General features: G+C 44.3%; 1 protein-coding gene across 8 annotated transcripts in view; it reads left to right on the forward strand.

Moving 5' to 3' along the window:
• Positions 1-3079: 3079 nt before the first annotated feature.
• The window catches only part of Tep1 (telomerase associated protein 1), a 53315-nt gene continuing 33689 nt past the window's right edge, over positions 3080-22705 (forward strand). For 3 of the 8 annotated variants that reach the window (XR_015449724.1, XR_015449725.1, XM_087207289.1), the window contains exons 1-12: positions 3080-3237; positions 7097-7540; positions 12168-12356; positions 12694-12825; positions 13590-13751; positions 14802-14963; positions 15265-15339; positions 16950-17068; positions 17265-17422; positions 21343-21452; positions 21826-21916; positions 22138-22318. Coding sequence is in view for 6 of the 8 variants with exons in the window: in XM_087207289.1 (XP_087063415.1) it covers positions 7121-7540; positions 12168-12356; positions 12694-12825; positions 13590-13751; positions 14802-14963; positions 15265-15339; positions 16950-17068; positions 17265-17422; positions 21343-21452; positions 21826-21916; positions 22138-22318 (1799 nt within the window). In the remaining 2 variants the exon portion in view is untranslated. 8 annotated transcript variants of the gene reach the window in all.

The raw sequence follows: 22705 nt of genomic DNA on the forward strand, positions 1-22705 counted from the left end.
AGAATTCTCTTCCCCTTTGTCAACAATACAATACTCTTCTTCCTGAATATTGAAGCTATTTACTATGTGTATCAAAACTACCTATGAGTAGAGGAATATAAATGGTTTAATTTTTTTGCAGTCTCTCTGCAGTGATGTTTATCTCTGTAACTGTCCACTAAATTTCAGCCTGCAAGAACTGTACAGCAACTCTACACAAGGCTTCTGATGAAATTTATCATTCACTCCCTGAGCGTTGTTTATCTTCCCCTGTTGATTATTGTTATTTATCATTTTTACTTTTAATTTTTTAACAGACTCACTGTTTTTTATTATAAAAGAAGCAATACATACTCACAAGAATAAGAAAATTCCAAAAACTGTATCACAGAGATGAGTACAGCAAATGTTTGATGAATACATCTCCAGACAGCTCAATATAAATATCTATAACCTATTTGATACTTTTAAAAAGAGAGGTCATTTTATACATACTACCCTGAAATCAACTTTTCCAGTTTCTGATAGGCTGTGGGTCATTTTCCAGTGTCATTATAAATCTGCATGCCATATAAGAATTATTATGGAGGAGTAGTGGGGATATGGATATAGGCAAAATAATACATTGAAATCCCCCCAAAAATGTGAAACCAGGGTAATAGGGCAGAGCAAAGGAGGGGTAGCAAGGGGTTAAAATGGTCAAAATTCATTCACAATAACTAAAATATATCTATGGATTAATCTAACTAAGGAGGTGAAAGACTTCTACCAAGAAAATTTCAGAACACTAAAGAAAGAAACGCAAGATGCTAGAAGATGGAAAGACCTCCCATGTTCATGAACTGGCAGAATTAATATTGTCAAAATGGCTGTATTACCAAAAATGATCTACAGATTCAGTGCAAGCTCCATCAAAATACAAATCTTCACAGAACTAGAAAAACAATCCTAAAATTGATATAGAAACACAAAAATCTAGGATAGCTAAAGCGATTCTAAGCCAAAAAAAAAAAAGACTGGAGACATCACAATACATGATTTCAAATTATTCTCCAAAGACATAATAACAAAAACAGCCTATTACTAGCCCAAAAATAGACATATAAACCAACAGAACAAAACAGAGGACAGAGAAACAAACTCATGCAACTATAAGTTTCTAATACTGGACAAAGAAGCTCAACTTTTAATGGAGGCTTAAGAAAGGGCTCTGTCGGCATCATTTCAGATCACTCTGAGACCGTGGACATCTGATGATCACTGACAGTTTACATTTCACCTCATTGAGGAGCCCAGACAGGGATGAGATATTTGGAGATTTTCTGCTGATTACCTGGATGAGCTGTCGGGAGCTAGTTTTTTCTGAGGGACCTTTGGGTATCTGCCAGAGTGTAGCCCTGGCCACAACCCCTCAGTTGTCACCTCAGTTTCCGTTAGTTCTATGCAATCAGAGATCTGTCTCTGAAAGGAACCCAATTACCTATCTGGTCAATGTTCTACCCGTCATTGGCTTCAGTGGGAGTGGGGATTCACCAGAGGGCAACTGGAGAAGCCTGTCCTCTGCTTTGAGAGTGGCAACTGCCCTAAGGGCAATTACTAGCTGGCAGAGTAACCTCTGTTGGTTTAGCATTCTGTAAGGGACAGATAAAAGCCTGAACTGCCTTTTCCTAACATGATTTCATAATAAGAGACTGATTTTACAGCATTTTAAAGCAACTAAGTCCAAATGTAAAATATACAAAACAAGAATAAAATGTAATTTTATTTATTTATTTATTTATTTCAGTACCAGGGATTGAACTCAGGACCTTGTGCTTCTGAGGCAGGCACAGTAACACTGAGCTAAATCCCGGCCCCTAAAATGTAATTTTAACAAAAGACAATGCATCATAAGAGAAACAAGCCTTTTGTAAAAATTGAAAACATACAACTTAAAATTAAGACAATTTTGAAGCAAAAGCCAAAACAAAGGCCAGAAATTATGAAACAAAAACCAGAATCATAAACAAATGGCCAGAGCCTATGAGGCAAAAAGAATCTATAAAACAAGAACCAGAACTTATGAAACAAAAAGTTACAATCTATGAAGCAAAAAGACCAAAGTTAGAACCTATGAAACAAAAGCAAACTCTTACCTCCATCCAGGAATGGGGGAAGACTTCCAAAATGATATAGGGGGAAGATGTAACTCCCAAACGTGCTAGATATCCGAAGCATGAGTTCATGGTCTTTAAAAATTGAAGAACGAATTCTAGGAGAGGAAGCTTCTAAGAGAGACCGAAGGGGGACTGGAAAATGGGGTGCCCCTGATTATTGCTATCTTTTTGGTGCTGGGGAATGAACACAGGACCTTTCATACCCACATTTTATTAATTTTTAAAATTGTGTGTGGAGTTGTGATTGATGAATTGTATTTCAGGATAATAAAGGGAGCATGAAATATTCATTGTCAAAGTAGTGTGTCTTAGTTTAGGTTGCTGAACATAGACTGAGCTTAAACAACAAACATTCACTTCTCACAGTTGCTAGAGGCTAGAAGTGTGACAGCAGGATGCCAGTGAGGTCATGTTGGAATCAACCCTAGGCCTGCCACCGAGTTATATCTGCACACCCGCGTGTGCTCATTCTCCAGGGCTTCAGAGACCCTTGCAATGCACGGATCTCTTCTCAGGCACAGGAGGGGCAGGTGTGCTCTCAGTTCACTCTACTGTGTTCCCTGCCTGTACTTTGACGCGGGCCACTGCTTTGGACTTTCTGCTTGCTTCCTTTTAATTCGTCTTATGCAAAAAAGCTTTGGGATGAATTAAGACTTCCCTATCTTTGATACCAGAGGGGAAAAGGATACAGATGGACAGCGAACCTGCAAGACTTTTCCTAGAACTGGTTTGAAGAGATGTAAAAGGAGGAAGGGGCGAAAATGAGCTAACGAGGAAGGGAATACAGCAGAGGGAAAAACCTTAAGGTAGGGAAAAGAGGACCATGAAAGAAAACAAGAAAAGAAAAACTTTAAATCCAGGCCTCAGAAGAACCGCAGACGTCGCCCATTCATCCTCTCCAGGCTTCCGGCTCCCAGAGGGCAGCCCGCCTAGCTCTGTCCCCGCTCCGCCCCGCCCCGCCCCGCTCCGCCCCGCTCCCTGCCCCGCTCCCTGCCCCGCTCCCCGCTTCCACCCATCCCAGTGGCCTCAAACGCGGGCCGAATTCTGCTTCTGTTTTCCCAGGACCTAGGCGACCCCAGCAGGTTCTAAGCTTCTCTCGAAGGTGGGTCCAGCGAGCTCAGGTAGACCTTGCCCTGGCCAGGCCCGGGGCCTGGGCTCGGAGCCCAGGCGGGGTGCGAGGAGCTTCGGGCCCAGGAGCGAGGGCAGCGCCCTGGGTGCAGGGAGCCTCTTGGGGTGCGCCCGCCCCGCCCGCTGGTGTGAGGAGAGGTGACTGGGATGGGAAGGGTGAGGGGAAGGGCGAGGGCCTGGGACCTCGAAGAGGGGGAGAAAGTGAGACCCAGGAAAAGGCGCCCCTCTCACTGCCTGTCCCGCATGCGCACTGGAGGAAGGTGCTTCCTGCGCACTTTGTACCGCTGGGCTCAGGCGTGTCGTCGTCTTCGCAGTCCTTGTCGTCGTCGTCCCTCCCGCCCGGAAAAACTGCTGGCAGCTGCCAGCAGCAGGTGGGGTGAGCACACCAAGGTCTACAGGGCCCTCAGTCTACAGGAGTGTCTAGGATATGGTGCTGCGTGTGTAACTTATGAGAAAAAGAGGCAGGGGAGGTGGAGGTATGGACATGAATTCGTCTGTACACGGAAAGTGTCTGAAACTTAGTGTGGAAAGTCAGCAGTGGCTGCCCCTGGGGAAGGGACTAGAAGTGGGGGCTTTTCAGTTGTGATTCCAGGAGTCTCCCTTCACCAACTCCAGGCTGAAAGAGAGACCTTACAGTTCTCTTAACTTTGGTTTTGAGGCTCTCCCCTCTGCAACCTTGGATGACAGTAATTCTTCTCCTGGGGGGTCATGTACTGCAGAGTCAGTAGGAAGATTGAACCTGGAGGGTTCTATCACTGAGCTATTTTGTATTTGGAGGCAGAGTCTTGCTAAGTTGTCCAGGCCGCCCCCCACCGCCCTCCCACTTGTGACCCTTGTGCCTCAGCTCCTAGAGTAGGTGGCAGAAGCCATCACTTTTTTGAGGCAGCAGCTATCACTTTTTTGAGGCAGCATCTAACTTAAGTCACTAAATTGGCCAGGCTGGGCTGAAATTTGCAGACCTCCTGCCTCAGCCTCCTGGAATGCTGAGATTACATCAGCTGTGCTCCACCATGTCTGTCAGGCACCATTCTTGACGTGTCTGTCTACACTGGTGTCCTGTGAGATGCTGTTGTCCTTTCTGCTCCTGAATTGTTAAGTTCATTCAAGTTGTCTTCAAAATCTTCTACATTCTTGTGCATAAGATTATTCGTACTAAGATTTCAGAGGTTTGCTCACCAATATTATTCCTGAAATATTTAAATGGGATTGGGAGATAAATTTATATACAAATAAATAAGTTAATATATTCCTAATGGTATATTTCCATCATCCCCTCAGGGAGAGGTTCTTAATTTACAGCCGATAGAAACCTTGGAAGATCCAACAATGGGCCTCCTTGGACATCCTGAGAATTAAGTGCTAAACAGTATAGAGGCCTGGTCCCCCCTGCCCCATGAAAAAGCTTGCTTTTAGCAGATTTTCAAAATCCTCTAAATTGTACTGATTAGAATTGCAGAAACAGTGGTGAACAAAGCCAAAAGCATTGAGCACCAGCAACTCCCCATCTAGTTGGGATAAAAGATAAGCAGGTGATGTGTTCTTCAATGGAGGAAGTACAGGCATGGGGAGAACCTGGTGAGGCCACCTATGCCAGAGTGGCTGGGGTGTCTGGGAGGTTCCTGGGAAGGAAGTGAGGGAGAGGAAGGTGCAGACTTTGGCCTGGTATAGGAGAGGCTGGGGGAGCTGTGCTGGGGTAGGGAAGGAGCGTTTCAGGTCTCTGCCTGTGCAGAGATCCAGAGTCAAGAGATACCTCTGCAGTTCTATGATTGAGGCTTTAAAGTACTTTGAGGTGGATTGGGGTTTGTATCAATAAGAGATCAGCAGCTAGGTTATGTATGTGAGCGATGCTGGGAGTACAGCAGGGAACTGAGAAAAAGTCTCTTTTCCAGGAGATTTATTTCAATTAGAGGAAACCATGACTAAGCTCACAAATCAGCAAATAAAATGTTTTTTAACTTTTGATAAAGATAAGAAACCCAGTTTATTATCAGATTTATACATGGTGGCTGGGTGTTTCTGGGAGCTCTTCAGGCAGATCTACATACAGTGTGTCACCCATCACATGGAACAGAGGTTTCAACAAGGGTGGCGGTAAGAGGCATGGAGAAAATTGGAGAACATCTGAGAGGTTGAGGGAGTAGAATCAATAATATTTTATAGTTTCCTGGATAATAACAAATAAAAACCTCTATTTATTGAATATTTTCTACATGTAAGATGCTTCCCCAAGAGCTTTGTATATTTTTCTCATTTATTCTTGTTGCTGTTTGTTTGGGTTTTTTGGGGGAGGGGGGTTGAGGTTTTTTTTGTGTGTGTGTGTGGTACTGGGGATTGAACTAGGGACCTTTCTCATTTATTCTTATAACAACTCTGTGAGACAGGCACTTTTCTTAATTTTGTAGAGAAAAAACAGAGACCCAGAGAATTTACGTAACTTGCCCAAGACCCAGGATGTAGGAGCCAGGAGTCAAACTTAGGTGTGTCTCACTCCAAACCCTTCTGAACAGAAGTGACAAAAAGGGAGAATGGATTTGAGGCAGAAGTAGGAGTGAGGGGAAGATGATACCTTTTAGATTTGTAGGATGTGGGGTGCCTTTCAGCCATTCAAGTAGAGATGTCTGAAAGTCAGATGGATAAATGAGCACCATATGAAGTTCAGACGAAAAATCTAGGTGAAGGAATAAATTTGAGTTGCCACTATGGAAAGGTTCTATGGAGTCACAGCATAGGTGAGACCATCCCAGGAAAGAATGTAGATGTGGAGGGGCTGAAGGGCGCACAGGTAATGAGAAAAAAAATAAGAATCAAGATACATCATGCACGGGTACAAACACCCCTTGATAAATGTAAACGTATTGTATACCTAAAATGTACCAATAAAAGAACTTAAGAATAAAAAAAAAGAAAGCATGTAGATGGATTAGGATGGAACTGTAAGGCACAGTAATGTTAGAGAATGATAAGTAAGAATCCCCAAGATGATGTATCTATAATTACAAGAAGAAAACTGGACAGTAGCAGGAAGAGAGTTTTGATGAGAAATTGTGGCATATTCTACTCAGGCAATTAAGTTAGACGGGCCAACTGTCTGTCCATTCATATTATAACAACAAGCCCATTCATTATCTAAGAGGGCAGTCTTGTTGGATACTATGCCATTTAGTTGGTTGAAGAGCAAATAGAAGCCAGGCATGGTCATACAAAACTGTAATCCCAGCACTCTGGGAGACTGAGGCAGGGGGATTGTAAATTCAAGTCCAGCCTGGGCTTAGTGATTTAACAAAACCTTAAAACACACACACACACACACACACACACACACACACACACACACACACAAAAGAAACAAAACCAAGGGGCTAGGGATATTGCTCTGTGTGAAGGCCCTGGTTCATTCGGCACTAGTAGAAAAAAAATATATAGAAGACAAGGAAGTTAGAGTGGTGAAGATTTACAACTTGATAAAAATGTTGTTTCTCTGGAGTTAAGAATCCAGAATCCAGATTATCCGTGATTTCCTTCTACTAAGTTAGGATCACACTGATAGTCTGGGGGTGGGGTCTCCTTTTCCCCGTCATGAGAAGACATATTCTTTCCTTCTGCAGTAGTTACTTTTTAAAAAACTACTTCTCTTAAGCTTTTCTCTTGCCCCTTTTCACCCCTCTTCCTTATAATACTCCCTGGAAGAACCCAACCCTGGAAAACAATTACGGATTGTTTTCTGAGTGCAGGTCACTGGCATACCCAGGAGGGACAAGGGGAAAGATTCACTCCTAAAGCGCAGATGTTCCCTTGCAGGCCAGTGCTCATCTCCTTTCTTTCTTTCCTTCTAGGCGCATTCTAGTTGGGCTGCAGCCATGGAGAAACACCATGGGCCTGTGTCTGTCCACCCAGACATCCTGTCCTTGGAGAACCGGTGCCTCGCCATGCTTCCTAACTTGCAGCCCATGGAGAGACCTCGTGGATATATGCCAGCTCACTCAGACATCCTCTGCTTGGAGAACCGGTGTCTGGCCAGAATTTCTGACTTGAAGTCCACGGGAAAACTACATGGGCATGGGGCTGCCCACCCTAGCATCCTGTCTGTGGAAAATGGGTGCCTTAGTTCCATCCCCAGTGTAAAGAGCAGCATGTCTGCCAGTCCCTTGCTCCAGTGTCTCCAGCCTCCTTGCATGATGCATGCTAATGTGAGCAGCCTGAACACCAGCAAATGCCTGCTCTCTGAGCCTCCAAGCAGCAGGAGGGCTCAGTGTGTGTCTGCAACAGAGACAGTTCAGGTAGCCCCTTTATTTATTTATTTTCCCCCCATTAAGTTTATTGGTACATTTTAGGTATAAAATACATTTACATACATCATTGGGATCTTGTACCATTGCATGAGTATCTTGGCTCTTTTTTTTTTTCCATTTCCCCTACCCTCCCTTCATCCCCTCCACCCTTCCCTATTTGCAAAGATTTTGTTTCCATTTTTTTCTTTTCTCATATTTTTCCCCCTTCTTTCCTTTCCCCTACCTCTCCCACTTACCCTGCTCCTTTAGACCTTTACTTCCTATTGCACAATATCAATTATACATTTTTAAAATTAAAATATCAAGACCTAGGAGACATTACCACAGATTTTATAGAATTTAAAAGGATATAGAAAGCATATTTCAAAAATTTGTTTTGAAATAAATTTGACAACTTCTAAGAAGTACCTTGCAAGACAAATTAATGAAACTAACTCTGGAAGAAATATAAAATTTGAATAGCACCTATTAAAGAAAGTATATTCCTAGCTTGAAAACCTACCTAAACGACAACAACAGGCTCACATACATTTTAAATGATAAGTTATATCAAACATTTAAAGCAGAAAAAAAGGAACACATCTCCCCTCATTTTAGGAAATCAACATTGTGCTAATCCTAAAACTGGATAAAGATAATAGAAGAAAAAAGTATGAACATAGATAGAAATTTAACAAAAACTATTTGAAGTCAGATCGGGCAGTATATAGAAAGTGGTTTTGTTATAGAGATGGTAGTGTTGGTTCAGCATTGGAAGATCCACCCCCAGATCCTCATTTTAACAAGAGGAAAGGAAAAAGCCATGTGATCCTGTCACTAGTTGGAGAAAAAGTATTGGACTAAATTCCACAGCTGTTCATGGTAAAAGCTATCAGGATACTAGAAGTAGAACAGAACCTTCTTAACAGATTAAAGACATGTACTCCATACTTCCAATGAGAACGCCTTATATGAAAGGAGAAGATACAATGCTTTCTCCTTAAGGTGGGGAACAAGGGCAGATATGCTTACTCTTTATCTGTCCATTAAACTTTGAAACCTAGGCCCAAACAAAATAGTCTGGGAATAAAATGACACAATTAGGATAGGATTGGCAAGGTAGAAGCAAAATCTTTATATGTAGATGAAATGATCATCTACAGAGAAAATACTAAGAAATCTCTAGGAGCCCCTAGAACTTGTACTTGAATTTAGTAGGATTAGAAAACACAAGGTATATACAAAAATTCAGATCTGTGTATACTTGCTATAAATGAAGAATTGGATATAGAAATTTAAAAGTTTTGTAGGAGTACAAAGGACCTAGAAAGGTTAAAAAAACCAAAACAAAACAGTGTTGGAAGACGTTTAGTACCTAACTTTAAGACTTCTTCTAAAGCTACAGTAATCAAGGCAGTGTTGGTGTAAGGAAAGACGTAGATCATTGGAATAAAACAGAGAATCTAGAAATAGAACCACACATATATGGTCCACTGAGTTTTGAAAGATTATTTAACATTAGCATTTTATAGAATATAAACTCAATTCAAGAGCTGAGGAAAAGATAGTGTTTTCAGCAAACAGCACTAGAACACCTGGTATCTGTATATAAAAAATTAACCTCAACCCTTATTTCCATACATAAGAATAACTTGAAGGGATCTATGAACCTGAATATGAAAGCCTAAAAGTATAAAACTTTAAGAAGAAATTATAAGGGAAAATGTTTGAATTCAGGGTAGGCAAGAACTACCTAGGATACAGAAAACATGATGTATAAAAGAAAAAAATGATAAATGAGATTCCATCAAAATTTAGAACTTTAAATGACATCATTAAAATGAAAAGTAGTCCTTAAACAGACCATATTTCCAATGCATATAACCTATGACCAGAATATATAAAGAACTCTTACAGCTCATTAATAGGCAACCCAATTAAAAAGTAGACATAAGAAGATGATAAATAACCAGTACAGCACAAAGAAAGGTGTGCAACTCTAGAATCAGAAAAATACTAATCAGTACAATAACAAGATTGAATTATACACTCATTAGGGAGATGAAGTTAAAAGTTTTAAAAGCCTTGTCATGACGTTTTCTTTTTGTTGGATTCTCCCCCTTTGCGTTTAATTTGTCCCGCCCAATGGATTCCTCTTGGTGGGCTTCCTGGGGTTGTGATCTTCATTGTCTTTTCCTAGGGTATTGTCTAAAATTTTTTGGAGTGCTGGTTTGGTATTCATGAAGTTCCTGAGGTGCTCTTTATCATGAAAGTATCTTATTTCTCCATGAATTTTGAAAGATAGTTTTGCAGGGTACATCAGTCTGTGTTGGAGGCTGTTTTCCTTTAGGGCTTGAAATACATCAGTCCAAGGTCTTCTTATCTTGAGGGTTTGCATTGAGAAGTCTACTGTGATTCTGATACACTTTCCTTTGTATGTGATTTGTTTCTTTTCTCTCACTGCTTGTAGAATTTTATTCTTCTGTTGGATTTCTGGAATCCTAACTATTATATGCCTATGTGTAGATTTTTTTTGATCAAGGCTAGCTGGAGTCCTATATGCCTCACTTATCTGTATGTCAAGTTCTTTTCCCCTCCTTGGGAAGTTTTCTGCCATCACTTCTGTGAACAGTATTTTAATGACATCTGCACTCTCCTGTTTCTTCATTGACTCCAATCAGTCTTATGTTATTCTTCTTTGCATTGTCTAGCACCTGCTGGATTGATTTCTCATGTTCCCTTGCAATTTTAAAGCAATTTTTCTTTTTCTGGTCACTAATTGCAATCTTATCTTCTATAACTGAAATTAAATCCTCACATTGGTTCATTCTGCTGCGCAGACTTTCGATGGAGTTTTTCATCTCCTGGAAATCTGTTTGCATCTGTTTTATGGATTCCATTTGTTTTCTGTGTTGAGATTCCATCGTGTTCCTCAGATCCTCTATTTTTTTATGTGTCCTCTCTAGATTTATCAATCATGTCTTGCACCATGAGCACAATCTTTGGTGTTATCTGAGTAATTATTTCTGATTTCATTTTTCCCAGATCCTCTTTTGTTGCCAGTTCAGAGAGTCCAGGTGGTTGAGTATCAGATTGTTCCATCTTGTTTCCCTTTGTGGTTGCTGTAGGTGATCTGGAAGTCTGTTTTTGAGGCTTGTTTACGTGACTTCTCATTTCTAGGGGGCAGGGGGGTGCTTCTGGCACCCATGTGGCTCACCTTCTCTGCCCTAGGAGCGTGGAATGGTGGCGGGGGAGCTTCCTTCTGGGTGCTGGGACTGGCTCATTTTCTCTCCCCTAGGAGCATGGAATGAGAGTGGGGGAGCTTCCTTCTGGGTGCTGGGACTGGCTCACCTCTATGCTAGGAGCGTGGGATGGCGGCAGGGGAGCTTCCTTCCAGGTGCTGGGACTGGCTCAGCTTCTCTGCCTTAGGAGTGTGGAATGGCCTCAGGTAGCCCCTTTAGTAACAGCCCCAGACAGTGGTCTTGACTCCAATCATGTCCTTTGCATGCGTTGTCAGGAGCGTTCCCTTCCTTGATTTCCCTCTGTGCTGCTCTGTGTTTGCATACCCTCTCTCCTCAGAGCCTCTTTACCCTAAAGCCATCTTCCTCAGCAACATTACTCTTACTGTAGTTCAGAGATTCTGCACAGCAAAAGTAGCCCTTGATCATAGAGAGCCTCTGCTCAGGAGGGGAGCTGGCATGGTATTGCTACAGCAGAGGCAAACCAGTGGTGTTGAGATCAGGCAGGAGGTATATCTCCTGGCCTAGTGCTTCTTTCCCTCTGTATTCATGTGTAAACACAGGTCCACTGTACATTGTGCACTCAGGTCAGAATTGGTTATAAGCACACGTTGCCTTTGTGTAGAATGGTGGCTGGGCAGAGAGACAGCTAACCTGAGCCCCAGTCTGGCTGCTAATTACAAAGTATGCAACCTTGGACAATGCTCACCACCCTTTAGGTCCTTAATTTCCTCACCTTTAAAATGCAGACAGTGGTCCAGGGATTTAGCCCAGTGGTTCTGCTGCCTGCCTCACAGGCACAAGGACCTGAGTTTGATCCCCAGTACCAAAAAAATAAAATAAAATACAGTCAGTGAAAATATACTTCACAGAGTTGCTTTCCAGCTTATAACTATGGCCATCTTATGCCTATTGAGGGGTGTGGAGTTTCCCCTCATCTAAGTGTGTTATTCCATTTAAATTTCCAACAGCCCCAGCAGGTAGGAGGTAGTGGGTGAGGAAGCTGAGCTTTAGAGAGGTTAAGTAGCTTAAAGTTACTGAGGATTGACAGAGGAATTGGCTCTTTTTTCTTCTTGTTCTACAACTATCTTAGTAGTATCCTTGGAGGTGTGTGAGGGCCCAGCCTCCTGGACTGTGTCAGGAATAAGGATAGAAACACAGGGAGGGTGATCAAGAAGCCTTGGCGATTCTCAGAGGCTGAGTAGGGAAAGGTGATGTGTGAGTGAGGAGCACTAAGTTGAGACTGGACAGGTCAATGCTGATCCATGCTGGGGTGAGGGAACAGGGCTAGGGATATTAGATGGAGATGAGAACCTTCCTATCTCTAGGAGCTGCCTTCAGATCTGTTTGTAGGTCCGTGGGTCCGTGCTGTGACTTACAACTGCCACTATCCCCAGGGTGCTCTATGCTATTCAAAAGAAGAGAAAAAGTCAGAAGCAATGGAAGGGGACGGGGACCAGATGCCTATTTATAGCCTAAGCTTGGGAGAAGAGGAGGAGGTGGAGGAGGAATTGGCCCTGCAGCTTGCCTCTGGCCACTCTGAATCTCATCCTGAGACCAGTGACTGGGACCTTCAGGAAAAGAAGGTGACACTTCCAGAGCTGGGGAGAGGTCGGTGTTGGAGGGGCAGGTGGGGTTGAAACCTGAATCAGATCTCTTCTCCAGGTGGGAGGGAAAGGAGGGCACATGATCCGGCATTTATTTCTCACTTCCCGATCTCCTGCCTCAGCTGCTGAGTGCTGGGATTGCGGGGATGCCGCACTATGCCAGGCTGCTAATCCCCTTTTCTAACCTCGCAGTTGGACAGATGTGTTTCTGAATCTGGGTCCATTCTTTTTGTCCTGGTTTTGTAAGTTGCTCTGCATAGATGTTCAAGTTGGTCTATTACCTCACTCTTCCTTTCCTTCCTCTCCCAATTCCTAGATGTGTCTGATGACTATCCTGTGCTCCATTGTGGCCTCAAATGTAAACATGAACAATGCTCGTGACCTCAGCCGTTCCATCCATTGTATCTGTTCCGAACTTTCCTCCTTGGAGCCTGAGTTCATCCTCAAGGTATTGTGGATAAAGGGGTTGGGTTGGGTAGCTGGAGACAGGACTGTGCTTACAGTGTGTATGAGGTGCTGACTAGGGTTCTTCTGGGTGGGGAATGAACTTCACTTAGGAGGGGAAAAGGATCTCTGCTTGAGTCTGAGTCCTCATCCCAGGGGTTCTGTGAAGAATGGAAAAGATGAAATCAGGGAAGTATACGAGGGTTGTTTTGCTTAGTGACACAGGCTCAGTATGCTAACAGTCATACTACAGATGAGCTGGCTTTTACGGAGCTCACAGGATTGTTAGGAAGGCAAAACCCTTTCCTGAATATTATGTAAAGGAACTGGATGTGGATTGTGTTTGAAAAGCAGAAAAGGCGAGGGTGTTTTCTGTGAGAGTTCAGAAGATGGCAGGTTTAGTCAGTGATTCAAACCCCTGATCAGTTTGATAGACGTTGATATGAGCTGTCTTCTGAAGAGTGGAAGGACCTGGTTGACTTGGAGGGCAGTCAGTGGAGTCAGAGAAGATAAGCTACAGAGGTGGGTGAAGGCTAAATGAGGGATGGCAAACCTATGGCACGCATCCTGCAGCAGGCTGTCTGTACCACTGAAAGCTCCAAAAGGTTCACCATCCCAGGGCTGGATTATGGAGAGCTTAGAATGCCAGGCCAGGAGACATGGGGTTATACTTTGCAATATAGCGGTGTTATGCTGGCAGATTCAGTAAGTTAGTTTAGAGCAGGAAGATACAGCAGAAGTGGCTGAGATGCCCACCCTGTATCCTAGGCATCTTTGTACGCCAGGCAGCAGCTGAACCTGCGGGATGTGGCCAACAAGGTCTTGGCGATTGCTGCCTTGTTGCCCGCCTGCCGCCCCCACCTGCGACGCTATTTCTGTGCCATCGTCCACTTGCCTTCCGACTGGATCCAGGTTGCGGAGTTCTACCAGGTGCGGCACTCGATTCCCTGAGCGTGGACCTCCCTGGGTCCCCTCTCTCTTGCTCCCTGTATCTCTGGAGCCAACTCTCAGGCAAGTCAGCCTCCCCTCAGCTTTCCCAGCCTGGTGTGGGATGGGACAGCTTCTCCCGGTACCGGGCTGGGTTGCCTAAAAGGGAGTGGACTGGACCAAAGTTTGAGAAAAAATTGATCTTATTCTGGACCTCATGTTTATAATGAAGAAAACGAAAATGTGAGATTACTGACCTGTGCAGCAGTATCACACAAATTTCTTTTACCTTGTCCGTGTGTGTGTGTGTGTGTGTGTGTGTGTCTGTGCGTGCGCATGCACGTGTGCGTTTGTCACTTGGGATTCAACCCAAGGCCTTTTCCTTTTTGACTGGTGTCTAGGGGATGGGATGGGAAATGCCATCTTGGGGCACTCTCTGCTCCCACCCCCAGGGAATATCCGTTCTAATCTTCCTGGGATGCTTTTTGGATCTTCTCTTCTTTGTCTTGGGACTGCTCTTGCTGGCAGAAAGCAGCCTTCCAGGCCTGACTGGCTCCTCCTTGGAAGACAATTTTGTCATTTTGTTGGGGACTGTCCTGCTGGCTGCCTCTTCTGGTTCACTAGGTATTTTCTTGTTGGTGAACCCAAGGCTTTTGCACTGAGCTACATCTCTAGTGCTTTTTAAATTTTTATTTGGAGACAGGGTCTCTCAAAGTCATTTAGTTGCCCAGGATGGTTTTTAACTTGGGATCCTCCTGCCTCAGCCTCCTAGAGTGCTGGGATTTCAGGTGTGTGCCTCCATGCCTGCCTTATTCCAAGCTCTTTTTATTTTTAGTTTTTAAATTTTGTGCCAGGGTCTTGCTACGTTGTCCAGGCAGGGCTCAAGCTTGTGAGTCTCCTGCTTCAGTCTCCCAGAGTGCTGAGATTACAGGTGTGCTACCACATCTGGCCAGAAACTGTGATTCTAGAGCTGGAGATGGGAACTTGCTCTCTCTTTCTCTCTCTCTCTCCCCCCCGCCCCTTCTCTTTCCGTCTCTATCTCTCTCTTGTCAGGACCTGGCTAAAGGGGATGAGAATAAGCTGGTGCCACTGCCTGCCTGCCTCCGGGCTGCCATGACTGACAAATTCGCCCAGTTTGATGAGTACCAACTGGCTAAGTACAATCTTCGGCAGCACCGTGCCAAGAGACGCCCCCGCCGGCCACCCCGCCCTCCCGTCAGTCCCTGCCTCCTCCCTGCTAGCTCACGGCCCAGGCCCCTTTTCCTGGGAGGGGAGGGCCACAGGAGCATGCTGGTCCAGGGATTCTCCACCAAGCATTTGATGTGTTCCTAAGCCAGGAGCTAAGGGAGAGGTCCAGGAATGCTGGGAAGAGCTCGGGCAGAAACAGCAGTGCAGGCCTTTTTCCTGGCTGGCTTCCTTTCTGTTAGAGATGAGCCTTCAGGGATAGTCGAGGTGGGTTTTTCCCTAGGGACAGACTCCATTTCCCTGTGTGAAACTGCTTCTCCTGTTCCTGCAGAAGACAGAACCTCCGTTTTCTGGGCGACTACATGTTCTAGGATTCCTTTGGTCTCTTACAGATGTACAGACGAAGGTAAGTCCCTTGTCCTGGGGCTGTCTGTGTGCAGGTACAGTTTTTTCTGTTTTACTGGCAGGTGACATATTTAGTGGGATAAATGAGTTAAAAACAGTAGGAAATTTCTACTTTCCTTAGGAAAGTGTAAAGACAAACAAAATATTTTTTACTTTTATAGCAATCAGGCTTTTTACCTAGCATCTAAGAGCATAGAATCTGGATTCAGATAACCTGGGTTTGAATCTCACCTCAACTGGCTGGCTCTGAGGCCTTGATAAAGTGATTGAACATCCTTTGCATCATATGTATCAAATGCTAGTGCACCCAGATATATAATACAAATATTTAACAGACTTGAAAAATCAAATAAACACTAGTACAATTGTGATGGGGGACCTCAAAACCCCACTGTCACAAATAGACAGATCAACTTGACAAAAAAACCAACAATGAAATATTAGAACTGAACCAAACTTTTGAACAAATGAACTCAGTAGATGTCTACAGAGTGTTCCACCCTGCAATGTCAGAATACACATTCTTCTCAGCTACACATGGGACGTTTTGCAAAATAGACCACATATAACTCATAGATCATGCTTACAGAACTTCAAAGAAATTGAAATTATCTCATACACATTATTGGACCATAGTGCAGTGAAATTGAAAATCAATGGCAAAAGGAACCACAAGAACTCTGTAAATATATGGAAATTAAATAACACCCTATCGAAGAACCAATGGGTCACAGCTTTAACGAAAGAAGAAATTAGACAATTTCTACAATTAAATGATAATGCCAGTACAACATACTGGAATTTATGGGACACAATGAAAGCAGTCCTACAAGGGAAATTTACAGTGGTGAATGCCCGTATCAGGAAAACAGAGCAGGCTCAAATAAACAACCCAATACTGAACCTCAAACTTGTAGAAAAAGAAAAAATTTCATCCTATTAGTATATCCAAAATGTGGCTGTGCTGTTATACAAAATTCTCTCAGCCTTTTGACCTTCACATCCCGCATTGTGCTGATTCCTCCATTTACCTGACCAGGGGCTCCATGATTTAAAGAAGAGTTGCTTTTCCTTTTACCTCAGAACAAGGGTGTTCTGTGTTCATTGTGTTTTCATCTTGTTTTCACAAGCCAGGCAGCTCAGAGTAACCACTGATGGTTCAGTCTTGTGTGAGTGAAAAACAGGGACCCTCAGGAGATAGATATGCTGTGTTTTTTTTTTTTTTTTCCAGTGCTGGGAATTGAACCCAGGGCCTTACACATGGTTAGGCAAGTGCTGTACCACTGAGCTGTACCCCCAGTTTCCCCAGCCTTTTTTCCTTTTGAGTCAAGGTCTTACCATGTTGGCCAGGCTGGTGTCAAACTCTTGGGTCAAGCATCATGCTTGCTTCAACCTCCTGAGTAGGGAGGACTCTAGGTTTGCCCCTGCCTCCACGAGCTGCTGTCTCACTGCTCATGGGAGCTCTTGTTGCTGGAGATTTTTACCCTCTCTTGCAGTCTAATTTTGGGAAGGAAATTACCTAATAATATAGGATGGTCTTTGGATCTGGTTTCTGAAGAAAGTTCGTGATCCTGGCTGGAATAACCCTTGAGACTTGGGCTGTTTCCACAGTTCGAGGTGGCCTACGATGCAGAGAAAAAGAATCCATCATGGTTCACCCTGAAGAAGTTGGTACAGCGGCTGCATATCCATAAGCCTGCCCAGCATGTCCAAGCCCTGCTGGGCTACAGGTGAGCAGGTGCCCTCTGAAAATGCATTCCATCGAGGGGAAGCCATCTCGGCTCAACATCCGTGGCCCCTGTCCTGGTTATTCTCACCAGAACTCGGGGCAGACGTGGGTGTAAATGTGACTGACGGCATTGACCAGTTCACCGTTCCTTTTCTGTTCTCTGCTTGAAATGATGGGCCCTTTCTCCTCTGCCCCAGGTACCCCTCCAGCCTACAGCTCTTTTCTCAGAGTCGCCTCCCTGGGCCATGGGATTCTAGCAGAGCTGGGAAACGCATGAAGCTCCCAAGACCAGAGACCTGGGACCGGAAGCTGAGCCTTCAGGGAAACAAAGCTTCCGTCTGGGAGGAGCTCATTGGTGGGGTGACCTTGACTGTCATGGTCCTTTCCTCTCCTCTCCATTTTGGCCTGTGCATTGTAGACCCTGATATCTCTATGGCATGATGTAGTTACTCTCTTGCTTGGTAGTTCCACTGCTGAAAGTGATTGGGTTTATGAGGTCTACGGTTGATCATGCAAAGTGCACAACAGTGCCTGCTTTGAGTAGTGTTGGCATCATAAATAGACCTTCATTCCAGATGAGGAGGATGGTACACGAGACTCTATCAGCATATGACAAAAGTGGTAGCTCTTCACTTATTAAACGTCTATCAATATGTACCTTCCAAACAAGGTAGGGCTGGTGCTTGGTACATTGGAATTTCTCCAGAAAGTCTTATTTAGGACATGAAAATTTTATATAATTTGATCACACTGATTAAAAAAAAACAGCAGGAGCTGTTCCGGAGGACCAGATTACTTTCAATCTTCTCTCTCTCTCTTTTAAATTTGTTGTCATTTTTTAGTTTATTTATATTGTGGTACTAGGGATTGAGAACCTGCTAGGCAAGTGCTCTACCACTTAGCTACATCCCCGGCCCTTGGTATTTTATTTGAGACAGGGACTTGCTAAGTTGTACATGCTGGTCTCAAACTTGTGATGGTCTTGCCTCAGCCTCTTTAGTAATTCAGATTATAGGCATGTGCCACCCCACTCAGCTGTTTTGTTTTCTGTTTGTTTGTTTTTTGGGTTTTTTTGCTTTGTGTTTTTTGAGACAGGGTCTTGCTATGTTTCCCTGGCTGGCCCCAAACTTAGCCTCCTAACCAGTTACTCATTTTTAACTGCAGAATGTTCTTTCTGTTTTCACATTTATATGCTTGTCCCATTTTGTTTCCCCTTGTTTCCTCTTTCATCTTTAAAAATGTGGTCATTTGCTCTTTGTTGAATAATATCTCACTTTAGCCCTGTGACTGAGTTTTGTAGACCTCCTAGTTCAGACCTTGGGAGCCCAGAGATTTTGTGCCTTTTTCCTCTGTGCACTGCACACTGCAGATTGTGCTCAGGACAGCCTGCACTGCTCCATGTGTCACTCTCTCACTCCCGGGATGTCACTGGTGGTGTGTGTGTGTCAGAACACTGGGAACTAGAGCACGCGTGCGCGCGCGCACACACACACAAACACACACACACACCCTCCCTCCCTGCCGACCTCCTCTCCAAAGTGGGAACAGGATAGGGAGGATGGGATGCAGGGGCCTTGATGGCAGCTGCTGTAGCTGGGTGGTCCTGTGTACACCATCCTCACTCCCCCTCTGGCTGTGAGACCTGTGCCCTGCAAATGGAACTGTGTCCTCATCTTGGCTGAGGCAAATGCCCATAGTCTGATCCTGTGCTCTCCAGAGGATGTTGGTCTGCTTTTTTTGTGATGTTGGGGATTGAACCCAGGGCCTGTGTACCAAGATACATCTCCATCCCTTTTTATTTTTCTTTTAGGGCAGGATCTCCCCAAGTTGCCAGGTTGCCCAGGCTGGGCTCAAACTTTTGATGCTCCTGCCTCAGCCACCCAGAATGCTGAGGTTGCCCAGGTTGGGCTCAAACTTTTGAATCTTCTTGCTCAGCTTCCCAGAATGCTGGGATTACAGGCATGTACCACCACGCTCAGCTCAGAGTTCTTTGATCATACTTGGTAAAAATGATTTTTGGAATACATCAGAATGTATGTGTATGGATTTTTAAAAGTTATGTCTTTGTACTAATAATTATATTCTTCAGAAAATGCATAAAATACAAGTATATAAATGTATAAGTTTGGTTATAAAAATAAATATAAATGAAGGCCATGCCTGAGCCCTTGGGAGGCTGAGGCAGTAGAATCGCTCCAAGTTTGAGGCAGGCCTGGGCTACATAGTGAGTTCAAGACCAGTTTGAACCTCATAGGGAGACCCTATCTCAGTCAGTCAATCAGTAAATAGATAACAATAAAAGGAAGTAGAAGAACTCATAGATACCAGTATAATATGTAACACAAAATGTACTTGAATACACAGAACCGTTTTTGAAAACTGTATGTCTCATTAACAGTAAATATTTTTAAAAAATGAACACTTTTGCAGAATGAAATCAGAGGAATTCTTAACATGAATAGCAAGTGTCTACTTTCTAGCATCAAAAATATATTAGCCTGCCACAGTGGCATGTACCTGTAATCCCAGGACTTGGGAGGCTGAAGCAGGAAGATTGCAGCGAATTCGAGGCCAACCTGAACTACTTAGGAAGACCCTGTCTCAAAAAAAAAGGACAAACCCAAATATGATATGGGGTGGGGGACAGCACACACCTGTAATCTCAACACTGGGGAGACTGAGGCAGGAGGATCACCAGGAGTTCATGCCAGCCTGGCTACATAGCAAGACCCTATCTCAAAAGAGCAGCACTTAAGAAAAACTTGAGTTGATAAAGATGTAATCATTTAGTTTCAAACATCTTTTGCCATGTGTGTACCCCTTAATTGTTCCATGCTGTTTGTAGTGGCATGGTGTTGGTCACCTGTAGTCCCAGCTACTCAGACAGCTGAGTTTGAAATTAGCCGGGGGTAATTTGAGACTTGCAAAATCCTGTCTCAAAAAACAAGCAGGGGTTTAGGTGAGTGGTAGAGCAAGTGCTCAGCATGCATGAGGCCCTGGAGTCAATGCCAATCAAAGAACTGTGACTGGAGAATCTCAGAACTTGCAGAAGTCTGAAGGCTTCTACCTACAATTGGAATAAGATTTAGATCACCTTTAAAAGGCACCACCATGGCCAGTCATAGTGGTGCATGCCTGTGATCTCAACACTGGGAAGGCTGAGGCAGGAGGATCATAAGTTTAAGCAAGATCCTATTTCAAAAAAAACCCAAAATAATTATTTGAGTGTGGTGGCACATGACTGTAATCCCAGTTCAGGTAAGAGTTTCACAGATTTGACCGTGGCTGAGGCAACTTGACAATTAAGACCCTGTCTCAAAAGAAAAAAATTTTTTTTTGTCTTTTGGAGGCAGTGTCTCACTGTATATTTCAGGGTGGCCTTGGACTCCCTATGTAGACTAGGCCGGTGTTGAACTTGAGGCAATCCTCCTGCCTCAGCCTCTTGAGCTGGGATTGCAGGTGTGTGCCACCACGTGGGGTTTAAAAAATATTTTTTATTTTTTTGTTGTTGTTGTTGAGACAGAGTCTTGCTATGTAGTTCAAACTGGTCTTGAATTCAGTATGTTGCCCAGCTTGCCTCAAACTTGCAGCAATCTGTCTGCCTCAGCCTCCTGAATGCTGGATTATAGGTGTGATCCACCATGCCTAGCTGAAAAAAAAAATTTTTAAAGGGCTAACCATGTAGCTCAGTTTGAAAATCCTGGGTTCAATCCTCATACTCCAAAATAAAAATATCATAAAAGGGGACAAAAACCTAAACAAGAAAAGTTGACCAAAAACCATAAAAAATCATCAAGAAGACTTCTTGAAATATGGATTTATATTCATTGTTGTAAATAGTAAACTGTAAGTTTACTTATTGAAATATTAACGAGTGCATTGCAAATACACACGGATTATAAGTAAACAAACTTACACATTTTTTTTTTTACATTTCTCTTTACATTTCTCCTTGAGCTGTCTGGAAAGTTTGGAAACCACTGCTGTAAACTAGAGATACACTGTGTCAGGTGACCCCAACCTCAGGGACAGAGCCGGCAGGCACAGTGGTAACATGATTTATTAATCAGCTGTCCCTTAACCAGTGTTGGGTCAATTTTGCTCTGGGCTTCAACCTGATCCTGGTTTTATCTTTGCCCACTGTGGGCTGAATGGATCATCCTATGCTGGTCCCTCACCCTCTCTGTGTTGAACTTGCCTGTGAAATTCTTGCCCTGGACTCTAACCTCTCTCTCCCGTCCTGTGCTTTCCTGCCTTGTGCTCCACCTCCTGCAGACAGTGGGAAGCTTCCCTTCATGGCCATGCTTCGGAACCTGTGCAACCTGCTGCGGGTGGGAATCAGCGCTCGCCACCACGAACTCATCCTGCAGCGGCTGCAGGACACGGTATGCAATGAACTGCCTTCCAGTGAGTCTGCTAGGAAAGAAGTGGGGCTGCTTCTCTGACTTCCTCCTCTGTGTTCTGAGGCAGGGTCTCACTATGGAGTTCAGGCTGGCCTCGAACTCGCCTCAGCCTCCCAAGTGCTGGGATTACAGGGTGGCACCACCACGCCTGGCTTGTTACCGCCTCTTCTTTGCCTCTTCTCTACTCTAACGTGACAGTTCTTTCTTTGTTGCTTTTTCTCTGTATCTGCTCTAACTGCATAGTCCTCTTCCTTAGCTTCCCACAGACCTAACAGAGTAGTGACTTTCTTGGTCCCAGGCCCTGGCAGCCCCATCCTCCCTGGTCCCCTGCTCACAACCCTCCCTTGCATTGCAGAAGTCAGTGATCCACAGTCGGCAGTTTCCGTTCAGATTCCTTAATGCCCATGATGCCATCGATAACCTCGAGGCTCAACTCAGAAATAAAGGTATCCTCTCCCATCTCGCAGCCCCGTGTGCCTCTCCTGTGTCAGTTAAGACAGCTCTGCTGACTCATTGTCTTTAGCGTCTTGCCTTGCAGCTTCAGGGCTTAGATTGGGCAGAGGTCAGGCAGGTGCCAGCCCGAGGGTCGGGCTCAGAGCACATCCATGGTGGGATGCAATGAGGGAGGAGAAGGTGCCTGACTCACTGTGTGTCTGCTGCCCCACAGCGTTGCCCTTTCCTTCCAATACACAACTGATGAGACGGATCATGACTAGAAACGCAAAGTCTATCAGGAAATATCCAAGGTACCTGTGCAACCTACGTCGATCGCAGCTTCGGACAGCAATGATGGTACCTGTGCTGTATGAGCAGCTCAAGAGGGAAAAGCTAAAAATTCGCAAGGCCAGGTGTGTGCACATCATCCACGGGCCATGCCCGGGTGACAGGCGGTGTGCTGGCAGGGCTGGGGTTCATCTGGGAACTCCTAGTATTTTTCTGTAAAGGTAATGCTCATCGGTCATCCCAGTGGCCCAGACCTGCTTGGCTCCACTCATCTCTTGCACAGAAAATCTTGTCTTTTACCAATGTCCTGGAGGTCATGAGACAAAAGCTGTGCCTCAGCCTCCACGCTGCTGCTGTGATTCTCTTCTTGGTTCCCATGGGCTCTGTGTCTGTATCATGTCCCTTTCAGTGCTTGCATGCTGTGTCCTCTCCCAGCCTCGCTGATTCATGATCTCCTTTCCTCTTCTCTGACATCTGTTTTTCTTTTTGTTTCTCTCTTTCTGTGTTTCTGA

The sequence above is a fragment of the Heterocephalus glaber genome, unplaced genomic scaffold (assembly GCF_053883595.1).
Source record: "Heterocephalus glaber isolate CG9 unplaced genomic scaffold, H.glaber_assembly_v1.0 deba00000809, whole genome shotgun sequence".
NCBI lineage: Eukaryota > Metazoa > Chordata > Mammalia > Rodentia > Bathyergidae > Heterocephalus > Heterocephalus glaber.